The following is a 25,774-nucleotide window of genomic DNA, read 5'->3' on the forward strand; positions in this document are numbered from 1 at the left end:
CACCCCTTTTAATCTCCTGTTTGCCCTTATGCCTAGTCTCTACTTTTTATCCTTTCTGTATTAATCTCACTGCACCACCTTCTCTTTGTTGGATACCACCTATGATGAACCGGTCACTATTCTTTACACAGTAATTTCTAGTTGTATTCAGAGGAACAAATTCAGGGTTTATTTAGTGCATGTGTTTAACTCAGAATTTTCCATATATGAAAATATGTTCCTTCATTTGTTAACCTATCCACTTATTAATTGAATAAGTACTTACTAAATGCCTAGTACATACCAGGTCTTATGTGAAGTACCAGTAACACAAGAGAAAATAAGATGAAGTCCAAGTGCTCAGGTGCTTATATTCTACTGGGAAAAACAGGCCATAAATAAATGGGATATTTAACACATTGTCAAAGAATGATAAGTTTTTAAAGAACAGTAAAACAGGTTAAGGGAAGAAGGCAATAGAAAAGTTACTTGGTAAAATGTGTTTAAATCTTATACAATTTTTGTAAACATTCTAGCAAATAAATGATACAGTTCTGAGAAATCAATTAGGCTGGTTTCAATTACAGGGCATTTGATGTATTAATAATAGATTTTTTTTCAAAGAGTTGTTTTTCACTTGGCATAGAATTAGTTTATGAAGAGACTAATGGAATTGATATTCGTAACATGAAGAATTGATATTTGCAGCATGAAGAAGAAGATGATTGATGGGAAATTTAGTGATTCTCAAGCTTCTCAATATTGTTTTAAAGAGGAGGTGCCCAGATGTTCTTCATTTCTAAGAAAAGAATAGGTTGTAGCAAAGAATATCAAAATGAAGTATCAAGGGACTGTAACAAATTGAGCACGTGTACTGGGAAGTTTGGGTTTTGTTTTCTGAAGTACAGCTGTTATGTCTTAAGAGCGGTTTAGGCATCAGCTTGCCTGGAAAAGTGCTAAGATCAGCTCTCTGAGATCCTGAATGGTTTTGACCCATGGCAGGAAGGCAGAAGGATAGTCACACATCCCATAGTACTTACAGAGTTCCTACTTCTGCTCCCAAAGGCAGGGTGGATCAGTGAGGAACTTGGCCCATGAAATGTGATGTCTAAGTTGGAATCCCATTCCCCCTGCCAGTTATGTGACCATGAACAAGATACTTAAACCATGAACAAGATACTCAAAGCTCAGTGTCTTTATTTATAAAAGAAAATAAAAACTGGTGCTTCCCGAAAGGGCTATTGTGAAGAGTATATGAAGTTGTCTGTATAAAGTGCCTAGACCTTGGAGGTTCTCCATGAATATTAATGAATTGTTGTTGAGCATTAAAGATATGGCTTGAATGAGGTGCCATGATCCCTTCCCTCCTGCATATATGAAGCCAGCCTCCACTCCTCATCCTTGTGGATATGCTCGCTTATCTCTTGGTTTTTAGCAGGCAGTTTCTCATTCCCCACCAGATAAGGTTGTTGCTCTATAGACCTTTCATTCTGTGCCCCAGTTTGCTGTCCAGCTTAGTCTCAGACCCCAGCCTTGCCCTCTAGCCATGCTTCTGTATGATGTGTCATGGGCTTTATGGAAGTATTTCCTTCTGCCTAGGAACAGTGTTAGAATTCCACCCCAATTCCCCCCATACTTGGCCACCCCTTCCCCAAATTTGATCACATGGATAAATCCACAGCATTTTAGCATATGCATTGTCTGTGTCTTAGGTTACTAACAAATACATGTTGAATTGGGTGAATGCTTATATTAATAACATTCCACTCAACATTAATGAGTGGATACTTATTATGGCCACTAGGTAGCATTCTGTGGAACTAAGTGTCTGAAAGTTGAAGATTTATTCACAATCACACTGGAAATAGTGGCAAAACCAAGGAAAGAATCTAAGTAGGTTGATAACTAATGGTAAACAGCTTATCTTCTAAATGTTTTCAGGTCAGGTTCTTTTCTCAAAAACAAAAATGAGACTAGACCATTGACAGAGATCTCAGTGAGTGGTTTTGCAAGTGCTAGTCCATACCACTGATGGTGAAACAGATGCATTAAAAAAAAAAAAAATACTAGTTTTTCATGAAATTACATTTATTTGACCAAAGTGACCATCTTTTCCTTTTTTTTACTCATCCTTTCTTCTTTCTGTCCTTCTTCCCCTCCTCCTTTCTTTCCCTGTCTTTCTTTTCTTAACTCCTTTCTTATGTTAGTGAAGTCGCTCAGTCACTGCAGCCCACCAGGCTCCTCTGTCCATGGGATTTTCCAAGCAAGAGTACTGGAGTGGGGTGCCATTGCCTTCTCCAAATGGATGATACTTTAACATTATGTCTGTGAAATGATAACATAATATGTGTATTACTTCTGTAGAAATTTTTTTTTAATTTTATTTTTAAACTTTACAATATTGTGTTAGTTTTGCCAAATATCGAAATGGATCTGCCACAGGTATACATGTGTTCCCCATCCTGAACCCTCCTCCCTCCTCCATCCCCATACCATCCCTCTGGGTCGTCCCAGTGCACCAGCCCCAAGCATCCAGTATCATTCCTCGAACCTGGACTGGCAACTCATTTCATACATGACATTATACATGTTTCAATGCCATTCTCCCAAATCTTCCCACCCTCTCCCTCTCCCACAGAGTCCATAAGACTGTTCTATACATCAGTGTCTCTTTTGCTGTCTCGTACACAGGGTTATTGTTACCATCTTTCTAAATTCCATATATATGCATTAGTATACTGTATTGGTGTTTTTCTTTCTGGCTTACAGAAATTTTTAATAAGATGTGTTATTTTTAAACCTCCTCACTTGTCAAAATTGTTAGGAAATATCCCTAAACTATTCTTTTGAACTATTACTCGTCTATGGAATTGAAAAAGTCTGACATACACTGATCTTGTCCTTTGCCCTGCCTTCAGAATAGAGTACTTTCAACCCTCCAAACTTAATGAAGCACAATTAAATACAAATTTGTATCTCGCTAACCCCAGGCTGCTTATATATCGAAAAGAGCGTCTATAAAATTAGGGGTTCCCTGGGAATTCTTCTGAGTATTTGGTAAAATTAAAGCAGTAATAACTGGTTTGGAAATTCTAAAAAGGGGAAAGCAAGACATATTTAACTGCTTTTTAATTGCAATACACCAGGCATTTTAAAGTATCATCACATAACTTATATGCCTCTCATTTTGAATCCAGACTTTTTAATTATATGAATAAAAAAGATCAACTCTAAAGTGAAAAATACTGTAATGGGAGAGAGAGGGGGGAAAAAAATGGAAAAAACTACTCTTGCTGGAGGCAATACATTTTGCAGCATAAAACTAGGTCATCACTGAACCAGCACCTACCTTCTTTCCAAGCTAGAAGATTCTTCATGTAAAAGCAGGAAGTCTCTCTGATTTAATCAGAAGGACCAACTTGTCATGCAGGTCACTATCTGTAAGCACAAAAACAAAATGGATAACTGCTCTGAGGGTTCAAATTAAATTATGTTCTTGAGAAAAATGACTTTGTTTTGAAGTTTGTTCTGATACTTTGATGACTTCTTATATTTTTCTGGGTCAGAAGATTATTTAAGGAAAATTATTCTGTTGTTGAGCTTCGTGTTATACATGGAATCTGGACTTCCCTAAATGGACCTGGGATTTTAACAAGTTTTAAAGACTGGTGCATATGTAGAGGCGGGCTTCCCCAATGGTCAGTAGGTAAAGAACCTGCCTGCAATAAGCAGGAGACACAGGAGACCCAGGTTTGATCCCTGGGTCAGGAAGATCCTCTGGAGAAGAAAATGGCAACCACTCCAGTATTCTTGCCTGAAAAATCCCATTGACAGAGGAGCCTGGTGGGCCATAGTCCAAAGGGTTGCAAAGAGTCAGACGTGTCTGAGTGACTAAGCACAAACATACCCATATGTAGAAGCATCACATTGCAATAGAATGGGCCCTTTCTACTAATATAGTGGAATTTAAAGATAGCTGAAAATCCAAGTTCAGTTTTTTGTTCACTTATAGGATAAGCAGACCTTGGGATTATCCAGTATATGAGAATCTGTGTCTGTGGGTATGTATATGCTAGAGGGGAATTTGAATGGGTTTTTATTTAGTGTCATTTTTAAATTTCCATTTAAAGTCCACTTTAAAACGTGAAACCTAAGACAACTCACAGATGAAAACTCACTTTCCACTCTAGAATAAATATGAACACTTTATTTCTTTCAAGAGAAATCAGATTTCTTAATGAAACGTTTATACAATTTTAACTAAAGTTTACTAAGCAATAGTAGGTATACTCAGAAAGAAGAAAAAGACATTTGTTTGATACCCCCTATAGATTGGTAATGTTCATAACATGCTATGGAAGCTCGCCAACTCTAGTTTATAAAGTTTCCATCAAATTTTGTACATTTGTCTTATGCTCTTTCCCCTAATTTTATTATTGTTCTCTGTCAGAAGTAATCAACCCAGGATCAAGGAACACACTTTAATTATGGTGGTGATCAGTGGATTAAGAAATGTCAATGCCCCGAGGTTGCCCTGAGCTTCTAGTGTTGGTTTAGTGTTTGAGTTACAGCATAAGTTATAACTTATTAAAAACAAATTGTACCTGTCAATTCATTTAATGATTTCCAAGCAGCCTAATTAAAGCTAAATCGGTTAAAATTGTGGAATAATTAAAATGGACATTATTTTGTGGTGGAGAACTAATCATGATCCTATTTGAAATTTGCTGAATTCCTATGAAAATAAGTCCTTAACAGTCCCGGCCATCAAAACGTGTCCTTTACACTCACCAATGCTTGTAGAGACTTTCCCATTTCACCATGGCTAGGGGAAAAAAATGACAGATTATTAAGAAATATCTACTTTATTTTTAATATTCAGGGACAGCAATAATGGCAATTTAAACAGTGAATTGATATGTTCAGTTTTCCCCAGTATTTCCATTTTTTAAAAAAATCATCAATTTAAAGCATTTCTAGGATCTTACAAATATTCAGAAGTTGGACTATTGATATCCCCTTGTTATGTCACACACTTGAAACTCATAAATGCCTATGTCAACTATATCTCAATGAAAAATATATTTAAAGAAACAATTCTTATCATGTGATCTTTTTAAGATGTGGCTTTTCTTCATACTTCATATCTAAAGACATTTTACACATTAAAAAAAAGAAAAATTCATACTCCTCAATAAAATTTTGACCATGTTCATTCACAACTCTGCCCAAAAGAATATTACTTCGAAGGATGTGAAAATAGTTAAAAGTGAGGCACAGATGAGGGACATGCTTCTATTTCCTATTTCTGCCAGAGGTTTTGAAAGGATGCTGACCACAGTTAATTACTTTGAATAACCCAATTATAAATGTTTCAGTGCCGTTCCTAATAGAGTCACTGCGAATCATGTGCACATCTACATGCGAGTAGGCTTTCAGTGAGCTATTTTAAAACTGTACTAATTCAGATGTTGAATCATCTAGACAAGCTATGAGATAAAAAGCCTTTGTGTCAGTATAATCTGTGAGTAAAAAGCTATGTGAATTCTTAATGGAAACATGATTTCACAATGCAGAAAATATTATGTTCAGCAAATTAGTTTCATAGCTTTTTAGTAGGTAAAAATACCTACTAAGAGAAATTCATATGATGGTTTGAAAACAATGTTAAACATTACTTAATCTCATGTTACAATATATGTTTAAAGAAAACAAAGTTAATAAATGCCTTCAAAATATTATTTGAATAAGTCTTTATCAATTTATATGGATGTTCCCTAGAGCAGAAAGCCTATACTGTCTGCATAAACATGGCCAACACATGTTAGCATTCCACTTCAGCTCCATTCTGTTGGTCATTTATTTGGTCAGCCTGTTTCATGAGTTGGAATTGCAAGTCTTCCAATACGTCCTGTCTTGTGGACGTTAAGTAGTAAGACATTGCACATTAGGTATGTGGAGGATAGTCCAGCAAAGAGGAATCGGCAAGACTTTAAACAGTGCCTGCCTACTGGCAGCATCACAATGTTCTTTGTCTGCTAGGATTTTCACTCAAGGCTCCTTGGACTTTGTTGCTTAAATTTTAATACATTGATAGAGAGGACATTGATTTCCTCTCCCAGTTCTCTGAGCCAAAAGAGACAAAAATTAGCCTCAATAGTATATTGGAGATAAAATATCACAGGTGCCCACAGAGACTTGAACCTTGCAACTCTATTTGTTGAGTGTCTCATAGACCAGTTCAAAACAATTTCCTTTTCAATTTGGTAATTTTAGTGTCTTTGAGGTCTTTTTCAAGTATTATTTCGAGTGAGTCAATATGTAACAAAACAGCAGAATAATGTTTAAAGGAACAGGGTATCTGGTATGTTATTTAAGGCTACAAAGTTTCACTTTCTGCTTTAAATAAATAATTCCCTGGAATTACAGATTTTTTTTGTGATATGAGAAACATTCTTGGAAACAAACATAGGGTGAGTGGGATGGGATGAGGATAGCCAAAAAGAGGCATTAAAATTAGAAAAAGTGGAATATAAATAGTAATTCTCTCTCCATGCTCTGATTTACTTTTCACCTCTCCCCTAATGTAAGCCTATCTAAATCTCAATTTAGTGGGCAGTTTTAAGAATGCTTACTCATGCATTTAATAAATGGATGACTAGTGTTGGCAACTGGCAGTTAGAGATGAGATGAGAAAGATGAGAGGCCAGATAAAGAGGGGTGCTGTGCACTACAGAATTTGGACTAATTGTGACAGTTTGGGGGTTGTTAAAGGCCTTTCACTTCTGGAGTACCTTGATAAGGTTGCTTTATAGAGAAATGTTTTGAGCATCATATGGACAATGGGTTGGCAACCCACTCCAGTATTCTTGCCTGGAGAATCCCCATGGACAGAAGAGCCTGGTGGGCTACAGTCCATGGGGTCACACAGGGTCGGACATGACTGAGTGATTAAGCACAGCATATATGCCTAGAGACAAAATAATTTTTTAGGTATTATGCTGTACTGTTTGAGAGCTTTGGCTCTAGGATTATATCAACCTAGTTTTGGATACCCATACAGCCATCCTAAGTAGCTCTGTGACCTTGGAAAAGTCACTTAACCTCTCTGAACTTCTAATTTTCTTTTGGGAAGTAAAAATATTACCTTGTACCGCTCAGTTTTAAGAAGGTTTACATGAGGTAATGCATACAAATTGCTTAATAGATCCTGGTGCAGAGTAAGTGCACAGTAGAAGTTAAATAAAAAGTAAAGTATCAAAATAATATTAATGGAGAATGACAAGGTCCTAATCTAAGGCAGAGGCAATATGTAAAGAGAATTACAGAGAAGTGATGAACATAAGTGAAGAGGAATTGGCAACCAGCTGGAAATGAAAAAGAGGAAGATTTTCCAATTGGTTATGATTTCAAGTTTTGAATGCTTGAAGCAAACGTAGCTGACAGTTCCCAATTAAGATATGTCTTCTTTACTAAACTAAGCAGATATCTCTATGGGCCAGAAAAGGAGTAAAAACACATAGAAATAAAGGAGCGTGGAACGCAAGGGCCTTTGGATTCTGGTCCAGAAATAATCAGGGTCAGCCAAGACCTCAGCTCTAGCAGGGTGGCTGGGATTAGAAGAGCCCCAGGCGCTGTCGCAGTCAAGCACAGCTTAGGAGGACATGGCACCTACACGTAGAGCGATGTCCTGGATGGGGTCCTGGAACAGAAAAGGGACTTCAGGTAAAGTGTCAGGAAATCTGGGTAAAGCATGGACTTTAGTTCACAGTAATGTGCTCATTAATTACAACAAATGTAACTAATTAATATAAGAGGCTAATAATAGGGGAAACTGGATACGGGTATATGAGAACTCTGTGCTGTTTTAGCAATTTTTTGGTAAATGTAGAAACTGTTCTCAAATAGAAAATTTTCTTTAAAACAAAAAAGATACTATGCACACTAGGAGAACAGAGTCCCATTTACTTCTTCAAATATAGCACCTGAGCAGGGACTCCCAGGTGGCTCAGTGGTAAGGCATCCTCCTGCTGATGCAGGAGACACAGGACACATGGCTACGATCCCTGGGTTGGGAAGATCCCGTGGAGGAGGAAATGGCAACCCATTCCCATCGACTGAGCGAGCATACACAAGGGATCCCCAACCATGAAAGAAGGAAGAAAAAAATCTCTGATTACTGCCCACCCCAGGTTGTGGCTTAGCATAAGCTTCAGAGGCCAGAAGAAGCAGAGAAAGGCTTGGAGACTGGACCCAGAAGTCAGAATCTGTTTTTCCCCCACTGGCAGCTGCAACCTGAGCCACCAATCTCATATCTTGTTCTGGAATGGAGATCTCAGGGGCAAGTAGAGCTAGAGTTGAAATGGCTAGAGGAGAGTGAACGTACTGGAAAGAGAGAAACATGTGAAACTCAAAAGCTCCCTCACAAGAGGGAAATGTTGAAAGGGTTAATCACTCAGTCGTGTCTGACTCTTTGCAATGCCATGAACTGTATCCTCTGTCCTTGGGATTCTCCAGGCAAGAATACTGGAGTGGGTTGCCATTTCCTTCTCCACGGGATCTTCCCAACTCAGGGATTGAACCTGGGTTTTCCTGTATTTCAGGCAGATTCTTTACCAGGGAAGCAGTCTGAAACTAAAATTCCAAGTACATGAGAAAAGCTAAATTTAAGGGAGTCAACAAAAGCAACAATTGGGTGAGGAATTCAGTAGATAAAATGAAAAAAAAAAAAAAAAAAAAGACTTAATGATTTGTGTGAGGCTTCTGGGATAACTATCAAGTCTCTAATTTGAATGTCTAGGTACACCGGTTTCGCATTTACCAAGATGGGAAATGCTCAAGGGGTCACTTCTAAAATGGGATATTGGTTCAGTGGTGGGGCCATTGAGCTTTGAGGTACCTGGGGAGATAGGTGGTTGGATCTGCGGTTCTGGAGCTCAGGAGGTAGGTTTAGGATGAAGATGTCACTCCAAATCAGCCTGTAAGTATAGATGAGTTTCTTAAGAAGAGTGAATAAAGTGATAAAGAAAAATTGCTGTTCATCAGTTGCTAAGTCATCTTCCACTTTTTGTGACCCCATGGACTATAGCTTGCCTGGTTCCTCTGCCCTCCACAATCTCCCAGACCTTGCTCAAATTCATGTCCATTGAGTCAATGATGCTATCTAACCATCTCATCCTCTACATCCCCTTCTCCTTTTGCCTTCAAACTTTCCCAACATCAGGGTCTTTTCCCATAAGTTGGCTCTTCACATCAGGTGGCCAAAGTATTGGAACTTCAGCTTCAGCCTCAGTCCTTGTGGTGAATATTCAGGGTTGATTTCCTTTAGGATTGACTGGTTTGATCTCATTGCAGTCCAAGGGACTCTCAAGACTCTTCTCTAGTACCACAATTGGAAAGCATCAATTATTTGGCACTCAAGTTTTCTTTATGGTCCAAAACTCAAGCTGGCTTAAAACTTAACATTCAGAAAACCAAGATCATGACATCTGGTCCCATCACTTCATAGCAAATAGATGGAGAAGCAATGGAAACAGTGACAGACTTTATTATTTTGGGCTCCAAAATCACTGCAGATGGTGACTGCAGCCATGAAATTAAAAGATGCTTGCTCCTTGGAAGAAAAGTTATGACCAACCTAGACAGCATATTAAAAAGCAGAGACATTACTTTGCCAACAAAGGTCCATCTTGTCAAGGCTATGGTTTTTCCAGTGGTCATGTACGGATGTGGGAGTTGGACTATAAAGAAAGCTGAGCACCAAATAGTTGATGCTTTTGAACTGTGGTGTTGGAGAAGACTCTTGAGTGTCCCTTGGACAGCTAGATCTAACCAGTCCATCCTGAAGGAAAGCAGTCCTGAATATTCATTGGAAGGACTGATGTTGAAGCTGAAACTCCAATACTCGGGCCACCTGATGAGAAGAACTGACTCATTTGAAAAGACCCTGATGTTGGGAAAGATTGAAGGTGAGAGGAGAAGGGGACGACAGAGGATGAGATGATTGGATGGCATCACTGACTCAATGGATATGATTTTGAGTAGGCTCCAGGAGTTGGTGATGGACAGGGAGGCCTGGCATGCTGTGGTCCATGGGGTCGCAATGAGTCAGATACAACTGAGCAACTAAACTGAACTGAGCGACTAAACTGAACTGAGCTCACATCTGTATGTGACTATTGGAAAAACCATAGCTTTGACTATATGAACCTTTGTTGGCAAAGTGATAGCTCTGCCTTTTAATACGCTGTCTAGGTTTGTCATAGCTTTTCTTCCAAGGAGCAAGCGTCTTTTGATTTCATGGCTGCAGTCACTATCCACAGTGATTTTGGAGCCCAAGAGAAGAAAACCTGTCACTATTTCCACTTTTTCCCCTTCTATTTGCCATGAAGTGATGAAACCAGATGCCATGATCTTTTTTTTTGAATATTGAGTTTTAAGTCAGCTTTTTCACTCTTCTCTTTGACTTTCATCAAGAGGCTCTTTAGTTCGTCTTCACTTTCTACCATAAGGGTGGTGTCATCTGTGTATCTGAGGCTATTGATATTTCTCCTGGCAATCCTGATTCCAGCTTGTGTTTAATCCAGCCTGGCATTTCGCATCATGTATTCTGCATATATGTTAAATAAGCAGGTGACAATATACAGCCTTGATGTACTCATTTCCCAATTTTAAACTAGTTGGAAAGAGTCCTCCCCAAAATTTAATGTATAAGACCAGAGCAATAGGCTTCAAAGGAAAATGAAAAAACATGAAAAGGGACATGGGAGGAATCTTTGTGGTTTCCTCAAGCTCTATGATCCTACAAATTTTCCATTTTTTTGCCTCTTATTAGCTATGCAGGAAACAAATGAAACTATACCATTCATATAACCAGAGGTGCAAGAGATTATCACAGTGTGGCTTTGAGATCCTAGGATTCACGAATACATATTTTCAGGAAAGGTATGTTGGAAGAGCGGTAGAGTGGGGATATTCTTTTTCAGAGAGGGAGGGAGCAGCAACTTTTCTTCAATTCCCTTCTTTGGTCATCACCTGTGATTTAAGTCCATTGGAGTAATAAAACCTGTCAAGAAAAATAAGATGAACTAGGATTGTTGTGTGAAGTATCATATCAGAAACCTTTTGATGTTAAAAGCAAATGGTTTTCTTTCTGATTTAGAGGAAAGTCAATGCATCTGAAAACATCTCTTCTTCCAGTATTGAATTAGTATTCATGAGCCTGTCCTCTTAGTATAAATCACACTTGTGATTCATTCTGTTTAAACACCCTATTTCTTGCAGAGTCATGCCACATCACACAGTCTGAGCACTTTCTCCTACTTTATTTTGGGACTTGTAGAAAACTTCAGGATAAGCAGCAGACAGCAAATGACTCAGGGTCTCAAGGCACTTCAGTGATATACCACCTGAATGGGGGAAACGCTTGGTCTTTTCATCAGCAGAACTCAGAAGGAAAGCTTGATTTTTTTTAATCTATATTACTTTATTTTTTTCAGATTTTAAACATTTTATTTTGTATTGGAGTATAGCTGATTAACACTGTTGTGATAGTTTCAGGTGAACAGCAAGAAGACTCAGCCATATATACACATATATATATGCAGACATACATACATACGTGTGTCCATTCTCCCCCCCACCTCCTCCCATCCAGACTGGCACATAACATTGAGCAGAGTTCCCTGTTCTACACAGTAGGTCCTTGTTGATTATCCATTTTGAATATAGCAGTGTGTACATGACCTTCCCAAACGCCCTAATTATTCCTTCCCCCTGCAACCATAAGTTCATTTTTGAAGTCTGTGAGTTTCTTTCTGTGTTGTAACCAAGTTCATTTGCTTATTTCTTTTTACAGTCCACATATCAGGGATGTCATTTGATATTTCTTCTTCTCTATATGACACTTCACTCAGTGTAACACTCTCTAGGCCCATCCATGTTGCTGCAAATGGCATTATTGCATTCTTTTTAATGGCTGAGTAATATTCATTTGTATATATGTACCACCTCTTTACCCATTCCTCTGCTGATGGACATGTAGGTTGCTTCCGTGTCCTGGCTGTTGTCAACAGTGGTGCAGTGAACATTGGCGCGCATGTAATGCCATTGGACTGTGTTTTTCTCTGGATATATGCTTAGGAGTGGGATTGCAAGATCATATGACAACTCTAGGGCTTCCCAGGTGGCACTAGTGGTAAAGAACCTGCCTGCCAATGCAGGAGACATAAGAGACAAGGGTTCGATTCCTGAGTCAGGAAGATTCCCTGGAGGAGGGCATGGTAACCCACTCCAGTATTCTTACCTGGAGAATCCCATGGATGGAGGAGCCTGGCAGGCTACAATCCATAGGGTCAAGAAGAGTCGGACATAACTTAAGTGACTTAGCTTGCACACATGCATGGTAACCCTATTTTTAGTTTTTAAGGAACCTCAATATTGTTCTCCAAGATCAGTTCAGTTCAGTCACTTAGTCATGTCTGACTCTTTGCAGCCCCATGTACTGCAGCATGCCAAGCTTCCCTGTCCATCACCAACTTCTGGAGCTTACCCCAACTCATGTCCATCGAGTTAGTGATGCCATCCAACCATCTCATCCTCTGCCGTCCTTGTCTCCTCCCACCTTCAATCTTTCCCAGCATCAAGGTCTTTTCAAATGAATCAGTTCTTCGCATCAGGTGGCCTAGGGTATTGGAGTTTTAGCTTCAGCATCAGGCCTTCCAATTAATACTCAGGATTGATTTCCTTTAGGATAGACTGGTTTGATCTCCTTGCAGTCCAAGAAACAAGGACTCTCAAGAGTCTTCTCCAACACCACAGTTCAAAAGCATCAACAATTTGGTGTTCAGCTTTCTTTATAGTCCAACTCTCTCATCCATACATAACTACTGGAAAAACCACAGCTTTGACTAGACAGACTTTTGCTGGCAAAGTAATGTCTCTGCTTTTTAATAAACTGTGTAGGTTAGTCATAGCTTTTCTTCCAAAGAGCAGGTCTCTTTTAATTTCATGGCTGCAGTCACAGTCTGTAGTGATTTTGGAGCCCCCTAAAAACAAAGTCTCTCACTGTTTCCATTGTTTCCCCATCTATTTGCCATGAAGGGATGGAACCAGATGCCATGATCTTAGTTTTCTGAATATTGAGTTTTAAGCCAACTTTTTCACTCTCCTCTTTCACTTTCATCAAGAGGCTTTTTAGTTCCTCTTTACTTTCTGTCATAAGGGTGGTGTCATCTGCATATCTGAGGTTATCGATATTTCTCCTGGCAATCTTGATTCCAGCTTGTGCTTCTTCAAGCCAGGCATTTCACATGATGTACTCTGCATACACATTAAATAAGCAGGGTGACAATATATAGCCTTGACGTACTCCTTTCCCAGTTTGGAACCAGGCTGTTGTTCCATGTCCAGTTCTAACTGTTGCTTCTTGACCTGCATGCAGATTTCTCAGGAGGCAGATAAGGTGATATGGTATTCCCATCTCTTTCAGAATTTTCCACAGTTTGTTGTGATCCACACAGTCAAAGGCTTTGGTGTAGTCAATAAAGTAGAAGTAGATGTTTTTCTGGAACTTGGTATCTCTAATTTTCTTGAAGAGATCTCTAGTCTTTCCCATTCTATTGTTTTCCTTTATTTCTTTGCATTGATCTCTAAGGAAGGCTTTCTTATCTCTCTTTGCTATTCTTTGGAACTCTTCATTCGGATGGGTATATCTTTCCTTTTCTCCTTTGCCTTTAGCTTCTCTTCTTTTCTCAGCTATTTGTAAGGCCTCCTCAGAAAACCATTTTGCCTTTTTGCATTTCTTTTTTGGGGGGAGATGGTTCTCCAAGTGGCTGTACCAATTTACATGCCCACCAACAGTGTAGGAGGGTTTCAAAAGGAAAGCTTGAAAGCCTTAAGACTGTTCTAAAGAATCCCTTCTTAAGTTTTAATATACATTGCAGAACCTTATAAAAATGCAGATGCTGACTCCGTAGGCCTGGGTGTGGCCCACCGTTTGCATTTATAACAACACCGCAGGTGCTGCAGGTGACTAGCAAGGCTAAAGAGCCTGAAGGCTTCTTCACTTGGCAACACACATAAAATATGTTTCAGAATTTGGACCCAACTTATCATCCTGGACTGAAAATTTAGCATTAAGACATTTGTTCCTTTCTTGTAACCAACTACTTGACTCCAAGCCCTTGACATCCATCATACTAGAAAATTTCTGAGTAAGAATAAGAATGTAGGTACGTTCACACATACGTACACATAGTTTTCATACATATAAGATACAGAAATTTCCCTAAGGTGGTAATAGATAAAATTGTTTTGTTAAGATTAGAGCATTTGAAACATGTTAGCAGTTTCTGAATTTGATTAGTCAGGGGTGTTATCTGGAACACTATCGTGTAGTTTAGTGCAGAGCAGGAGAAATGATGTGGGTTCTGACGCTAGAAGCCTGTTGTGCTGCAGTCCATGGGGTCACAAAGAGCTGGACACAACTAAGCAACTGAACAGTAGCAATGCATATAAAGCTCTTAGTATTGAATCTGAGTAAATTCTTAACAAATAGTGGCTCTCTCGTTAAAAAAGGAGAATGGCTTTTTCGCAACGGGTTTGCCGCCAGGACACAGGTGTCGTGAAAACCACCGTTAAACCTAAGCCAAAATGGGAAAGGAGAAGACCCACATCAACATCGTTGTCATTGGGCACGTAGATTCAGGGAAGTCTACCACGACTGGCCATCTGATCTACAAATGTGGCGGGATCGACAAGAGAACAATTGAAAAGTTCGAGAAGGAGGCTGCCGAGATGGGAAAGGGCTCCTTCAAATATGGCTGGGTCTTGGACAAACTTAAAGCTGAACGTGAGCGTGGTATCACCATTGATATCTCCCTGTGGAAATTTGAGACCAGCAAGTACTATGTTACCATCATTGATGCCCCAGGACACAGAGACTTCATCAAAAACATGATTACAGGCACATCCCAGGCTGACTGTGCTGTCCTGATTGTTGCTGCTGGTGTTGGTGAATTTGAAGCCGGTATCTCCAAGAATGGGCAGACCCGTGAGCATGCCCTTCTGGCTTATACCCTGGGTGTGAAACAACTAATTGTTGGCGTTAACAAAATGGATTCCACTGAGCCACCCTATAGCCAGAAGAGATACGAAGAAATTGTTAAGGAAGTCAGCACCTACATTAAGAAAATTGGCTACAACCCCGACACAGTAGCATTTGTGCCAATTTCTGGCTGGAATGGTGACAACATGCTGGAGCCAAGTGCTAATATGCCATGGTTCAAGGGATGGAAAGTCACCCGTAAGGACGGCAATGCCAGTGGAACCACCCTGCTTGAAGCTCTGGATTGCATCCTGCCACCAACTCGCCCAACTGACAAACCCTTGCGTTTGCCTCTCCAGGATGTCTATAAAATTGGTGGTATTGGTACTGTCCCTGTGGGTCGTGTGGAGACTGGTGTTCTCAAACCTGGCATGGTGGTCACCTTTGCTCCAGTCAATGTAACAACTGAAGTGAAGTCTGTAGAAATGCACCATGAAGCATTGAGTGAAGCCCTTCCTGGGGACAATGTGGGCTTCAATGTCAAGAACGTGTCTGTCAAAGATGTCCGTCGTGGCAATGTGGCTGGTGACAGCAAAAATGATCCACCCATGGAAGCTGCTGGCTTCACAGCTCAGGTGATTATTTTGAACCATCCAGGCCAAATCAGTGCTGGATATGCACCTGTGCTGGATTGTCACACAGCTCACATTGCTTGCAAGTTTGCTGAGCTGAAGGAGAAGATTGATCGTCGTTCTGGGAAAAAGCTGGAAGATGGCCCTAAATTCTTGAAATCTGGTGACGCTGCCATTGTTGATATGGTTCCTGGCAAGCCCATGTGTGTCGAGAGCTTCTCTGATTATCCTCCCCTGGGCCGTTTTGCTGTGCGTGACATGAGACAGACAGTCGCTGTGGGTGTCATCAAAGCAGTGGACAAGAAGGCAGCTGGAGCTGGCAAGGTCACCAAGTCTGCCCAGAAAGCTCAGAAGGCTAAATGAATATTATCCCCAATACCTGCCACCCCAGTCTTAATCAGTGGTGGAAGAACGGTCTCAGAACTGTTTGTCTCAATTGGCCATTTAAGTTTAATAGTAAAAGACTGGTTAATGATAACAATGCATCGTAAAACCTTCAGAAGGAAAGGAGAATGTTTTTGTGGACCATATGTTTTGTGTGTGGCAGTTTAAGTTATTAGTTTTTTAAAATCAGTACTTTTTAATGAAAACAACTTGACCAAAAATCTGTCACAGAATTTGAGACCCATTAAAAAAAGTTTAATGAGAAAAAAAAAAAAAAAAAGGAGAATGAAAATGGAAAGAGGTCAATGGGGAAGTCATAACTGATCAGTAATAAGTATTCTTAGCTTAGGGAAGATACATGATTGATATATTTAATGTCTGTAGTACCAATTTTGCCCTGAAAGCAAGCATGAGGCTAAATTTTTATAACCCTTGGCAAAACAAACAAAATAGCTCAGAGTTTTAGCCTCCTTTGAAATATAAATATGAAGCTCCAGTGAGATAAATCTCTGTCTGTCTCCAGAGCTCTTTATTTATTCAGCCATCCTTTAACCCAAATGCCAATTTTCTTTGCTAATACCGGGCCTTCCAATGCTCCCTCCTCCTGTCCCCTTCCCATGACTCCTGAACTTTCAGCAAAGTTTATACAAATCAAGACATTTTGTCTGTGATAGGATTTCCTGTGGAAAATGATGCAAAGACAAAATTCCTTGTCCTGGTTGAATTGGCAGAAGTAGTACAGTTGACTGACCCATGGGATAAACCCATGCCTGACATTAGGGTCAGACAGATAATCACTAACAGTGGGAAGAGGGGACTCAAAAATCAGATGGCTTTGAAACTGTTCCCACATTTATTCCTAAATCAAATGTGTGGTCTTGGAGCTGGGTCACTTATCCTCCTGGAATTCTAACTCCTACTTGAAAAACTGGGGAATTTGATATCCTCCTCATCAAGAAAACGCCTTTGAGCCTCTAAGCCTTGGATTTTAATATTTTTAACTGCATTTCATTAGTGTTCTATTCAGATGAAATTATTTTGAGCATTGATTTTTGGTATAACACGTATCTAAATATAGGTAAAAATAACATTTGTCTGTAAAAACATCTTCCATTACTTATACCGTGTCCTTTCTGCCATTTTTAGTGTTCTTTCATTAAATTTGGTTGTTCAAAAACTAAGCTGGCTCTTTAACGAAAGTGTACAAGTTTCAGGCTGGATCTGATTGTTTACTGTTCATGATTGGAACTGTTCATCACAATTTGTCTTTTTGAAGTCTCCTAAACTCCTTTTATTTAGTGTAATTGTTTTGCTGTGTTAAAAGGAGCACCCTTTATAATAATTACATCCTTTATAGAAAGGATCCTTTTCTCAATGGCTATGTTCTTTGTTTGGGTTTCATGACCTCAGGTAGTTCTGACAAATTCAGCAATTCTGAATAGCATAGACAATGGGTATTTTGAGTGTAATAAGCATAGTTAAAGTTAAGCATGCAAAATTGCATGTGGAGCTAGATTCTTCAAACGGGGAAGAAAAAGGAGAAAAACCCCAATAGTTATGAGCACATATCTTTGCTGGATGCTGTGCATTGTCATTTCATTTAATCATCATAAAAATCTTGTAATAGTAGATTTTTTTTTGGTCTTATATGTATACATTTATGTGAGGTTCATGGTTTTTTCCAAGGTTATCCACCTCATAAAGAGTAGAACAAAAATATAAATCCATATCGGACTCCAAAAAACCTATCTTCTTTCCATTAAATTTCACTTTCTCCAAAGAGTCCTAAATAAGTTGTCAACTTATTTAGCATATGAGATGTTGCTTCTATAATGAGCTCTAAGTCCTGTACAACTGTAACTCATTGCTACGATAATTGATAAAACTCCAGGAATCATTTTAGATTCCTAGGGAATAATAATAAATAGGTGATCAGCACAATTATGCACTAAGTCTTGCTTATGTAATATTATTTCTCATATGTGGATTAGAAATAGCATTCTGTAATTAATGCATTGTTCCCACTGAAGCACTAAACCTACCCTTTTCATATTTTCTCAATGAAAGCAAAATACTGGCAGTGTTTGAACACTCATTGTATGATTCAGCTTGAGATTTGTTATGGAGGTATGTGTGTGTAGATTCAAACTCAGCTTCCATCATTTGTGTGTTTTCATGTACTATTAAATTGTGAAGTGATAAAATTACAATAATTTTTTGATAGGAATCAAAGCTAGTTCATTCAACATACTGCTAAAAAAATGGTAAGTTAATTTCAAATGTCATGAAATGGAATTGGGTGTGAGTTCTTCAGGAATGATTCATGTCAAACCTTTTCTTTTTAAATAGATTTAAGGATTAGGGAAATGTCTTAGAGAAAATATCTTGATTTCAGCAGAACCGTCTGACAGATTCCTTGTGATGGTCAGTTAAACAAAAGGGAAATAAGCATGAGGCAATTCTGAGGATACCTTTGAGGATAACTAGTAATGAAAAGTCAGCTTGGAGAGTGGTTTTCTAGTTCTGAGTCACAAGGCCTGAATTTAGGACTTTGTCTCATTCACATTTCCCCATTGTCTTGACCTATACAGAAAAGCTGTAAATTGCCACAATGTTGACTGAGATCAAAATATGACAAGGTGAGTTCACTATAAATGATTGACCCAGATTGAAAAGTTAACATTTAATAAACTTATAAACTAAAATTAACTTATTAAATGTCAACTTTTCTCTGCTTGAAAAAGCCAATTGTACATTTCAGAAAGCCTGATTTAACAACAATTTGGATAAAAAAGATATGCATGGATTTTAGTTTTAGAAGTAGATTGGCAGCAGTGTGACATTGCAAGCTAAAAAGAGACTATGATCTTGAATGATCAGTGTCTCAGGGAGACCTTGTAGCTGTTTTCTACCCTAAGGATCGGTCATCATTTACATAGCCCCCAAGGTAGCTCTAAAACCAGTGGGCAGAAGTTCCGCTACAACTTTTTAGCTTAATATAAGGACTATATGGTCTTCCCAGTGGTCATGTATGGTTGTGAGAGCTGGACCGTAAAGAAAGCAGAATGCCAGAGAATAGATGCATTTGAACTGTGGTGCTGGAGAAGACTCTTGAAAGTCCCTTGGACAGCAAGGGTATCAAACCTGTCAATCTTAAGGGAGATCAACCCTGAATATTCACTGGAAGGACTGATGTTGAAGCTGAAGCTCCAGTATTTTGGTCATCTGATGCAAACAAATGCCTCATTGGAAAAGTCTCTGAAGCTGGAAAAGATTGAGGGCAGAAGGAGAAGAGGGCATCAGAAGATGAGATGGCTGGATGGCATCACTGGTGCAGTGAACGTGAACGTGGGCAAAATCTGGGAGATGGTGAGGGACAGGGAGGCCTAGCGGGCTGCAGTCCATGGGGTTGCAAAGAGTTGGACACAGTTGAGTGACTGAACAACAATAACAAGGACTATATAAAATTATGACTGCAAAAGGAAGGGATTCTAAGAGAACTCTGCCCAACAGTTAATCTATTTTTTTCAATAATACTTTCATATTTTATTTTTGCATAAAATAATGATAATGTCTATACTGTTCCATTTTTTAGAGTATGCAATGCCACAGTCAAATCTTGTTTGCATTTTAATAGATTTCTGAATGATTTCCTTTTCTTTTACTTCTTAAGCATTACTGCCCTCAATTAGGAAGGTCCCTCAGTAAGAGGTAGTAAGAAGAGGGGAAAAGCCTTGGCTAAAAGCCAGACATAATCTGATTTACATCTCGGCTCTACTGCTTATTAATACTATGTGCTTAATTTCTCTGAACCTCTGTTTCTACATCTCTAAAAAGATGTTGTCTGCATCAATAGGCTGTTCTAAGGATTAAATGTAGATAATGTGTTTTTTTAATTAGTAATTTCCAATGAAATACAATAAGTATTTAACAAGTACTCTTTAATAGTCACTCACAAGAGTATGATAATTCATGTTTTTAAAACAGAAATGTATCAGACATACAGTAAGTAGTGGATCAGTGACTGATGATTATGTTAGTGTGAAGCAAATTGGTACAACAGTGCTCCTGGGATGCAGCACAAATCATTTATTCCCAATCCTTTTACCTCTAAAACAAGCAGAAACTCACACATGCTATATGCTCTCCTTGATTTCCTACAGGAAATACAAGTTCATTTCACCATTTTTCTTCACATTAATCCCTACCAAGGGAGATACAGCAGGAAAGAAATGAAGAAACCAAGGTTCGCTCATTGTTGCCAAGGCAAGCTGCATGATTAGAGGGCTATCATAAAGCCATATCTGTGCCCCAGTATTTTCTGTTTTGGTTTGATTCCAACGCCCCCTCCCAATGAAAATCACCCACAAGTTATAAAATAAAGAGAAAACTTTTTCCGGGGAATCACTTATCCACCTGTGGATAAGAAGAAAAGGGGATACTTTTGCTTTTTGCTGTGAGCACTTGACAAAACTGAATTTAGCAGATTGGTGGCTAGTACCTTAGAAGCATGAAAGTGGTTTCCTGAGGTGTGATGAGCTATGGAGACAGTTCATTTCAGGGAGTTAAGAAGCAGGGCAAGAACTAACACTGAGTGGTCGAAATACTGAGCTGTCTAAGAGGGATCCCTGGGAATGAATAGGTCTCAAAGGTGCAGAGAAGAAACACATAATACAAGCGAGGCTAAGGTTCCAACATTTTATCTAGGCCCAGTGCTTATTATTGTATTTCCTCTTGGCTCTTACACGTACCATTCTGTATTATCTTGAGCATATACTATGAGCTGTGTATTTTTTATCTGCATTTAGTCAATGAGCAAGTTAAGGCTCAGATAGGTTAAGCAGCTTGCCTGAGATCCCCACAGTTAGTAACCAACATACCAAGGGTTTGAGTCTGTCCTGTACAAAGCAATAACCTATATTCTGTCATTTCCTTCAATAAATAAAATGATCCTCTCTTATACAAATACAGCAAAATTATTTCACCATTTTAATAAGTACACAGATGATCTCCTTAAGCCATTTGGAGAGAATTCTTTAGCTTGAGAGAGACTGTTTAGCAGCTTAAATTATACTTGGAGATTACTATGAAAATTACCCAACCTCAAATCCTAGTGAAATAAGTTCACAAGAAAACCATAAGTTGCCTAAACCAAAACTATAAGTTGCCTAAAACAAACGTTTAGTAAACAGGTGGAGCACGTGATGGGGGAAACATATACTCTCCTCCCCCTCCCTGAGATAAGTTTGTTAATCTTCATAAAGCAATTCTGGGAAGTTTTGGAGGCAAAGCTTCCCAAACATGTAATTCGTGTTCAGAACTTTAAAAGATCACAAAAACAGCTTATTTCTTCTTCCCAATCTATAGTTCTGCCAAAGTTTATTGAGAAAATGATACATATTCATATATTCACACATATACAATCATAAAATTATTTTGTCTTAGTAAATTTCCACTGTGAGTTAGACTGTAAAAGTTTTTTTTTTCCATTCCCTTCAATATAACTGTGGTAACATTACTGCATATGAATAGATTCAGTTTAAATAAATGTTTCCAATATAATCATGCTGTTAGCAATAGCCAGAAAGTAATAGCACTATAAAAAACTAAATTTCACACTGGCTTCAAGTCTAAGGTCATGAGAAAAAAATTAATGGAACTATGTGTAACTTACTTCCGTTATCTCAGAGAATTTGCCCTTTTTTTTAGCAAACCATCAAGCTCTGGTTTGTGCTCTTTTTCATAAGTGAAAACAGGTTATGTCAACAGTCTTCCCGTAAGTGTTGAAGATACGGGATGGTAAATTTTTTCTCCCTGTAATTGATTTCAGATATGGCTGGTAAATCTGCTAGCTTTTGACTTAAGACTCACAAATCTGAAGTCCCATTTTTATGACTATGATGGTGAATGTGCTACACCTGCAGAAATTTGCAGCTTCTTTTTTACCATAAGCATAAAGAAGAGGTTTCCTACATGTCTGTGCTATTTGGCAATGTCCTCAGTGATTGGCTCTAAATATAGACATTGGAGGATTCTTCAGAGCAGGATGGGGGAAGGGAGAAGGATGCAGTCTAACGAGCGTGCACTCATCATTCACAGAACTTCTTAAATGGCTTATGGATCAAGTGTGCTACCTGGAAATTAATTTGATGTAATTAGTTTAAGCTGTGTCATCCTATCCCATTCATATGATCATTCCTTTGTTTTTATACCCTCCCTTTATTTTTAACATCCCCACCTGAGATACAACCAGTTTATCTTTGTTTTTCTTCAGGGTTATGTTGACAGATTATTTCTTTTTTGAGGACCCACATGTGGGTCAGAGATTGATTAATTCCCATAAGAGAAGATATTGAACATTATATACACTTGAAACAAAAGACAAAAAAACACTGTAGAAATTATGTAATTTTTAGCCATAAACAATTTCTTTAAAAATGTATGAAAAGCTACCGTCTTTCTTAGACAGATGATTTGATTTCTTCAGACATAAGTAGGTACACTTCTCCCTGTGGATACTCATTGGTCAGCTGATACTACAGAGTACTGGCTGAGGTTTGCTTAGGAAAACAAAGACCACTCTAGGTATTTGAACAAGATAGGACTGCCTACAAAGCCTATGGAAAAGGCTGGGAGTGAAGGTCAGAGAGAACTACTTCTGATTTTGAATAAAACCTGGAAGTGCCAATTTGACAGGAAGCAAACTCTCAGCTATGTGCAGCACCAAAATGGTTTTAGAAACATGGGAGAAACCTCTGAAAAGCTCACATTGCCATCTACCCATAAATCTACCTTTGCCACTAAGGAAGAAAAGTAAAGTCTTCTTATCTTCTCCTTTTCAAGTCTTTATGAATGCCTCTCATTGATGGACTCTAAATGTTTCCAACAGGAGAATATAGAAAAATATAGTTTTTAGTCTTCAAGCCCCTTGGGTCATTGTATCTAAAAGGTCAGGGATGGAACTGTATTGATATCTCTATAATAAAGAGAACACTGGTCAGTTCATATAAGTCTTAGATGGAATTGTATATTCTCTTGTAAGGGCTAGCTTGAGTAATGTTGAGTGAGTTACCATTCTGAATGCTTACATATCCTTTCTTATCCTGACTCTTTAATTGTAGAGAGGACAATTTTTTTACTTCCATTTACAAGATTGTCAAAGTGTATAATCCAACGGGAGACAGATATGTGTAATAAGGACGTTACCTAGCAACCAACAATATTGGCAAAATCAGCTTTCCTTTGCTGCCTTTTCTGAGAATTTTTGTTAGCAAATCTGATCACATTAAAAGGTGAAGCAAGCAGGAACCGATTTTGATATTTTCAGTTATTTCTTGTTCTAGAAGGTAACTCCATGATGGAAGTGTTACTTCAGATGTATCTGACTTTTTTCAGTTGATGAGAGCAGTTAAGCACATGTTGATACATTTACTGGTAGAAGGAGCCTCTGACAAAAGAAAGCTGCTCTTCCTGGGGTGTCAGAGTCTTTTTGACTAGCACGAAAGAAGGTGAAAGTGTTCTGTGTTCCCCCGCAAATAAAAATAATGGAGGGAAAGTCTGATTTACCAGCACCCCTAGCCTCTACTCACTAGAAACTAGTAACACAACCCCCAGTGAGACAACCAAAAATGTCACCAGACACTGTCAGATGTTCCCTGGGAAGTAAGTCGTCTCTGGTTGAGAAGCACTCGTCTAGACAATTAAGTATACTACAAAATAGAAGTTAGAAACAGCTACCAAATGGGAGGAAAAATTATTGTTTTAGATAATTTGTTTACCTGATAAAACCAAGACATTCAACTGAGAAGTTATTTGAACAAAAGACTTCATTTAACTAGCAAAACAATGTATTTATACAAAAATTGATAATCATCAGAAACAAGCTAGAAAATGCAGTTTAGAGGTTCCTTTTGTGGTGGGGAGCAAAAACCTATGGAAAATGCAAGCAAGAAATGTATGAACATTATAAAAAGAAAGGAATGAAAATAATGGTGTCCTGCCATGGCACCCCACTCCAGTACTCTTGCCTGGAAAATCCCATGGATGGAGGAGCCTGGTAGGCTCTGGTCCATGGGGTCGCTAAGAGTCGGGCATGACTGAGCGACTTCACTTTCATGCATTGGAGAATGAAATAGCAACCCACTCCAGTATTCTTGCCTGGAGAATCCCAGGGACAGAGGAGCCTAGTGGGCTGCCGTCTGTGGGGTCGCACAGAGTCGGACACGACTGAAGCGACTTAGTAGCAGCAGCAACAGCCAGATACTAAGGCATCCCTTAAACCTATAATAATCGAGACAGTGGTACACCAACATATTTATCTAACAAACAGGCCAGTAGGAACAGAGTAAATGGCCTCACACTGACTTAATTTACATTAAAAATTTTACTTTTGAAAGGTAGCATCACAAAGCAGGCGGTAAAGGAAGGAAATTTTATTGAATGATGCTGAATTGTTTATGTGAAAGAAAAATGTTAAATCCATCACACTTTACATTTCATCAGGATAGGTATTGAGTTTTTTGTGTCATTTTTGTGGGTTATCCTTCTACTCAAAGGCCTGTGCATGTCTTCACCAGTGCACTGAACACACCCTGACTTACCAAAGCCATTTCTCTTCTGCTTTCTGCTGTTTCTGGTAATCCCCCTCTTACATATTTCCACAGCAGGACAGGCTTAGCTTTTATTGTGAACGTCTATTTACTTAGCACTCTTCCCTGTTAAACAGTCCTCTTTGAGACTTTTATCATTGCATTCCCAGGCTCTAGCACAGTGGTTGTAAAGTATACTTACTTTAAAAAAAAAAAAAAAATTGTGGTAAAATGCCCATAACAAAAAAATTACCATTTTAATCTTTTTTAAGTGTACAACTCAGTGACATTAAGTACATCCTAGAGTGTGCTACCATCATCCCATTCATCTCCAGAACACTTTGCATATTGAAAAACTATAACTCTGCACTAATTAAACAATAACTCCCTGTTCCCAGCTTGACCCAGCCCCTAACAGCCATCATTCATTCTATTTTCTGTCTCTGAATTTGACAACTCTAGGTGCCTCATGTAAGTACCTTTCGTGACTGGCTTATTTCATTTACCATAACATCTTCAAGATTTAGCCATGCTGCAAAATTTGTCACAATCTCCTTCCTTTTTAGGACTGAATGATATTTTAATATATGCATTTACTGCTTTTTGTTCATCAATTCATCTGTCGATGGACAGTGGGTTGCTTCCACCTTTTAGCTATTGGGAATAACGCTGCTATAATCATATATGTACAACTGTCTTTGTTCCTGTCTTCAGTTCTTTTAAGTATGTACTCAGCGGTGAACTTGCTGGGTCATATGATAATTCTATTTTTAATTTGTTGAGGAAACACCATACTGTTTTTTCATAGCAAGTTTACAGTCTTATCAGAGAAGGCAATGGCACCCCACTCCAGTACTCTTGCCTGGAAAATCCCATGGACAGAGGAGCCTGGTGGGCTGCAGACCATGGGGTCGCGAAGAGACGGAAATGACTGAGCGACTTCCCTTTCACTTTTCACTTTCATGCATTGGAAAAGGAAATGGCAACCCACTCCAATGTTCTTGCCTGGAGAATCCCAGGGATGGGGGAGCCTGGTGCCATCTCTGGGGTCGCACAGAGTCGGACATGACTGAAGTGACTTAGCAGCAGCGGCAGATTACAGTCTTATATTCCTACCAGCAATGCACATGAGTTCTAATTTCTCT

At 38.8% G+C, this 25,774-nt stretch overlaps 2 protein-coding genes across 6 annotated transcripts in view; both read left to right on the forward strand.

Annotated features, from left to right (window-relative positions):
• OXR1 (oxidation resistance 1) overlaps window positions 1-25,774 on the forward strand; it is a 543,504-nt gene that overhangs the window by 277,981 nt on the left and 239,749 nt on the right. The window lies entirely within an intron of this gene.
• On the forward strand, window positions 14,554-16,318 carry LOC123464944 (elongation factor 1-alpha 1-like). The gene has a single exon (XM_045162791.1). The coding sequence runs from the start codon at window positions 14,632-14,634 to the stop codon at window positions 16,018-16,020; it is 1,389 nt and encodes a 462-aa protein (XP_045018726.1). The 5' UTR covers window positions 14,554-14,631; the 3' UTR covers window positions 16,021-16,318.

Source organism: Bubalus bubalis, chromosome 15 (genome assembly GCF_019923935.1).
Source record: "Bubalus bubalis isolate 160015118507 breed Murrah chromosome 15, NDDB_SH_1, whole genome shotgun sequence".
Classification (NCBI taxonomy): domain Eukaryota; kingdom Metazoa; phylum Chordata; class Mammalia; order Artiodactyla; family Bovidae; genus Bubalus; species Bubalus bubalis.

Excerpts from the sequence above, each read along its gene's own strand:
- LOC123464944 (XM_045162791.1), top strand. The coding sequence starts at position 14,632 with ATGGGAAAGGAGAAGACCCACATCAACATCGTTGTCATTGGGCACGTA.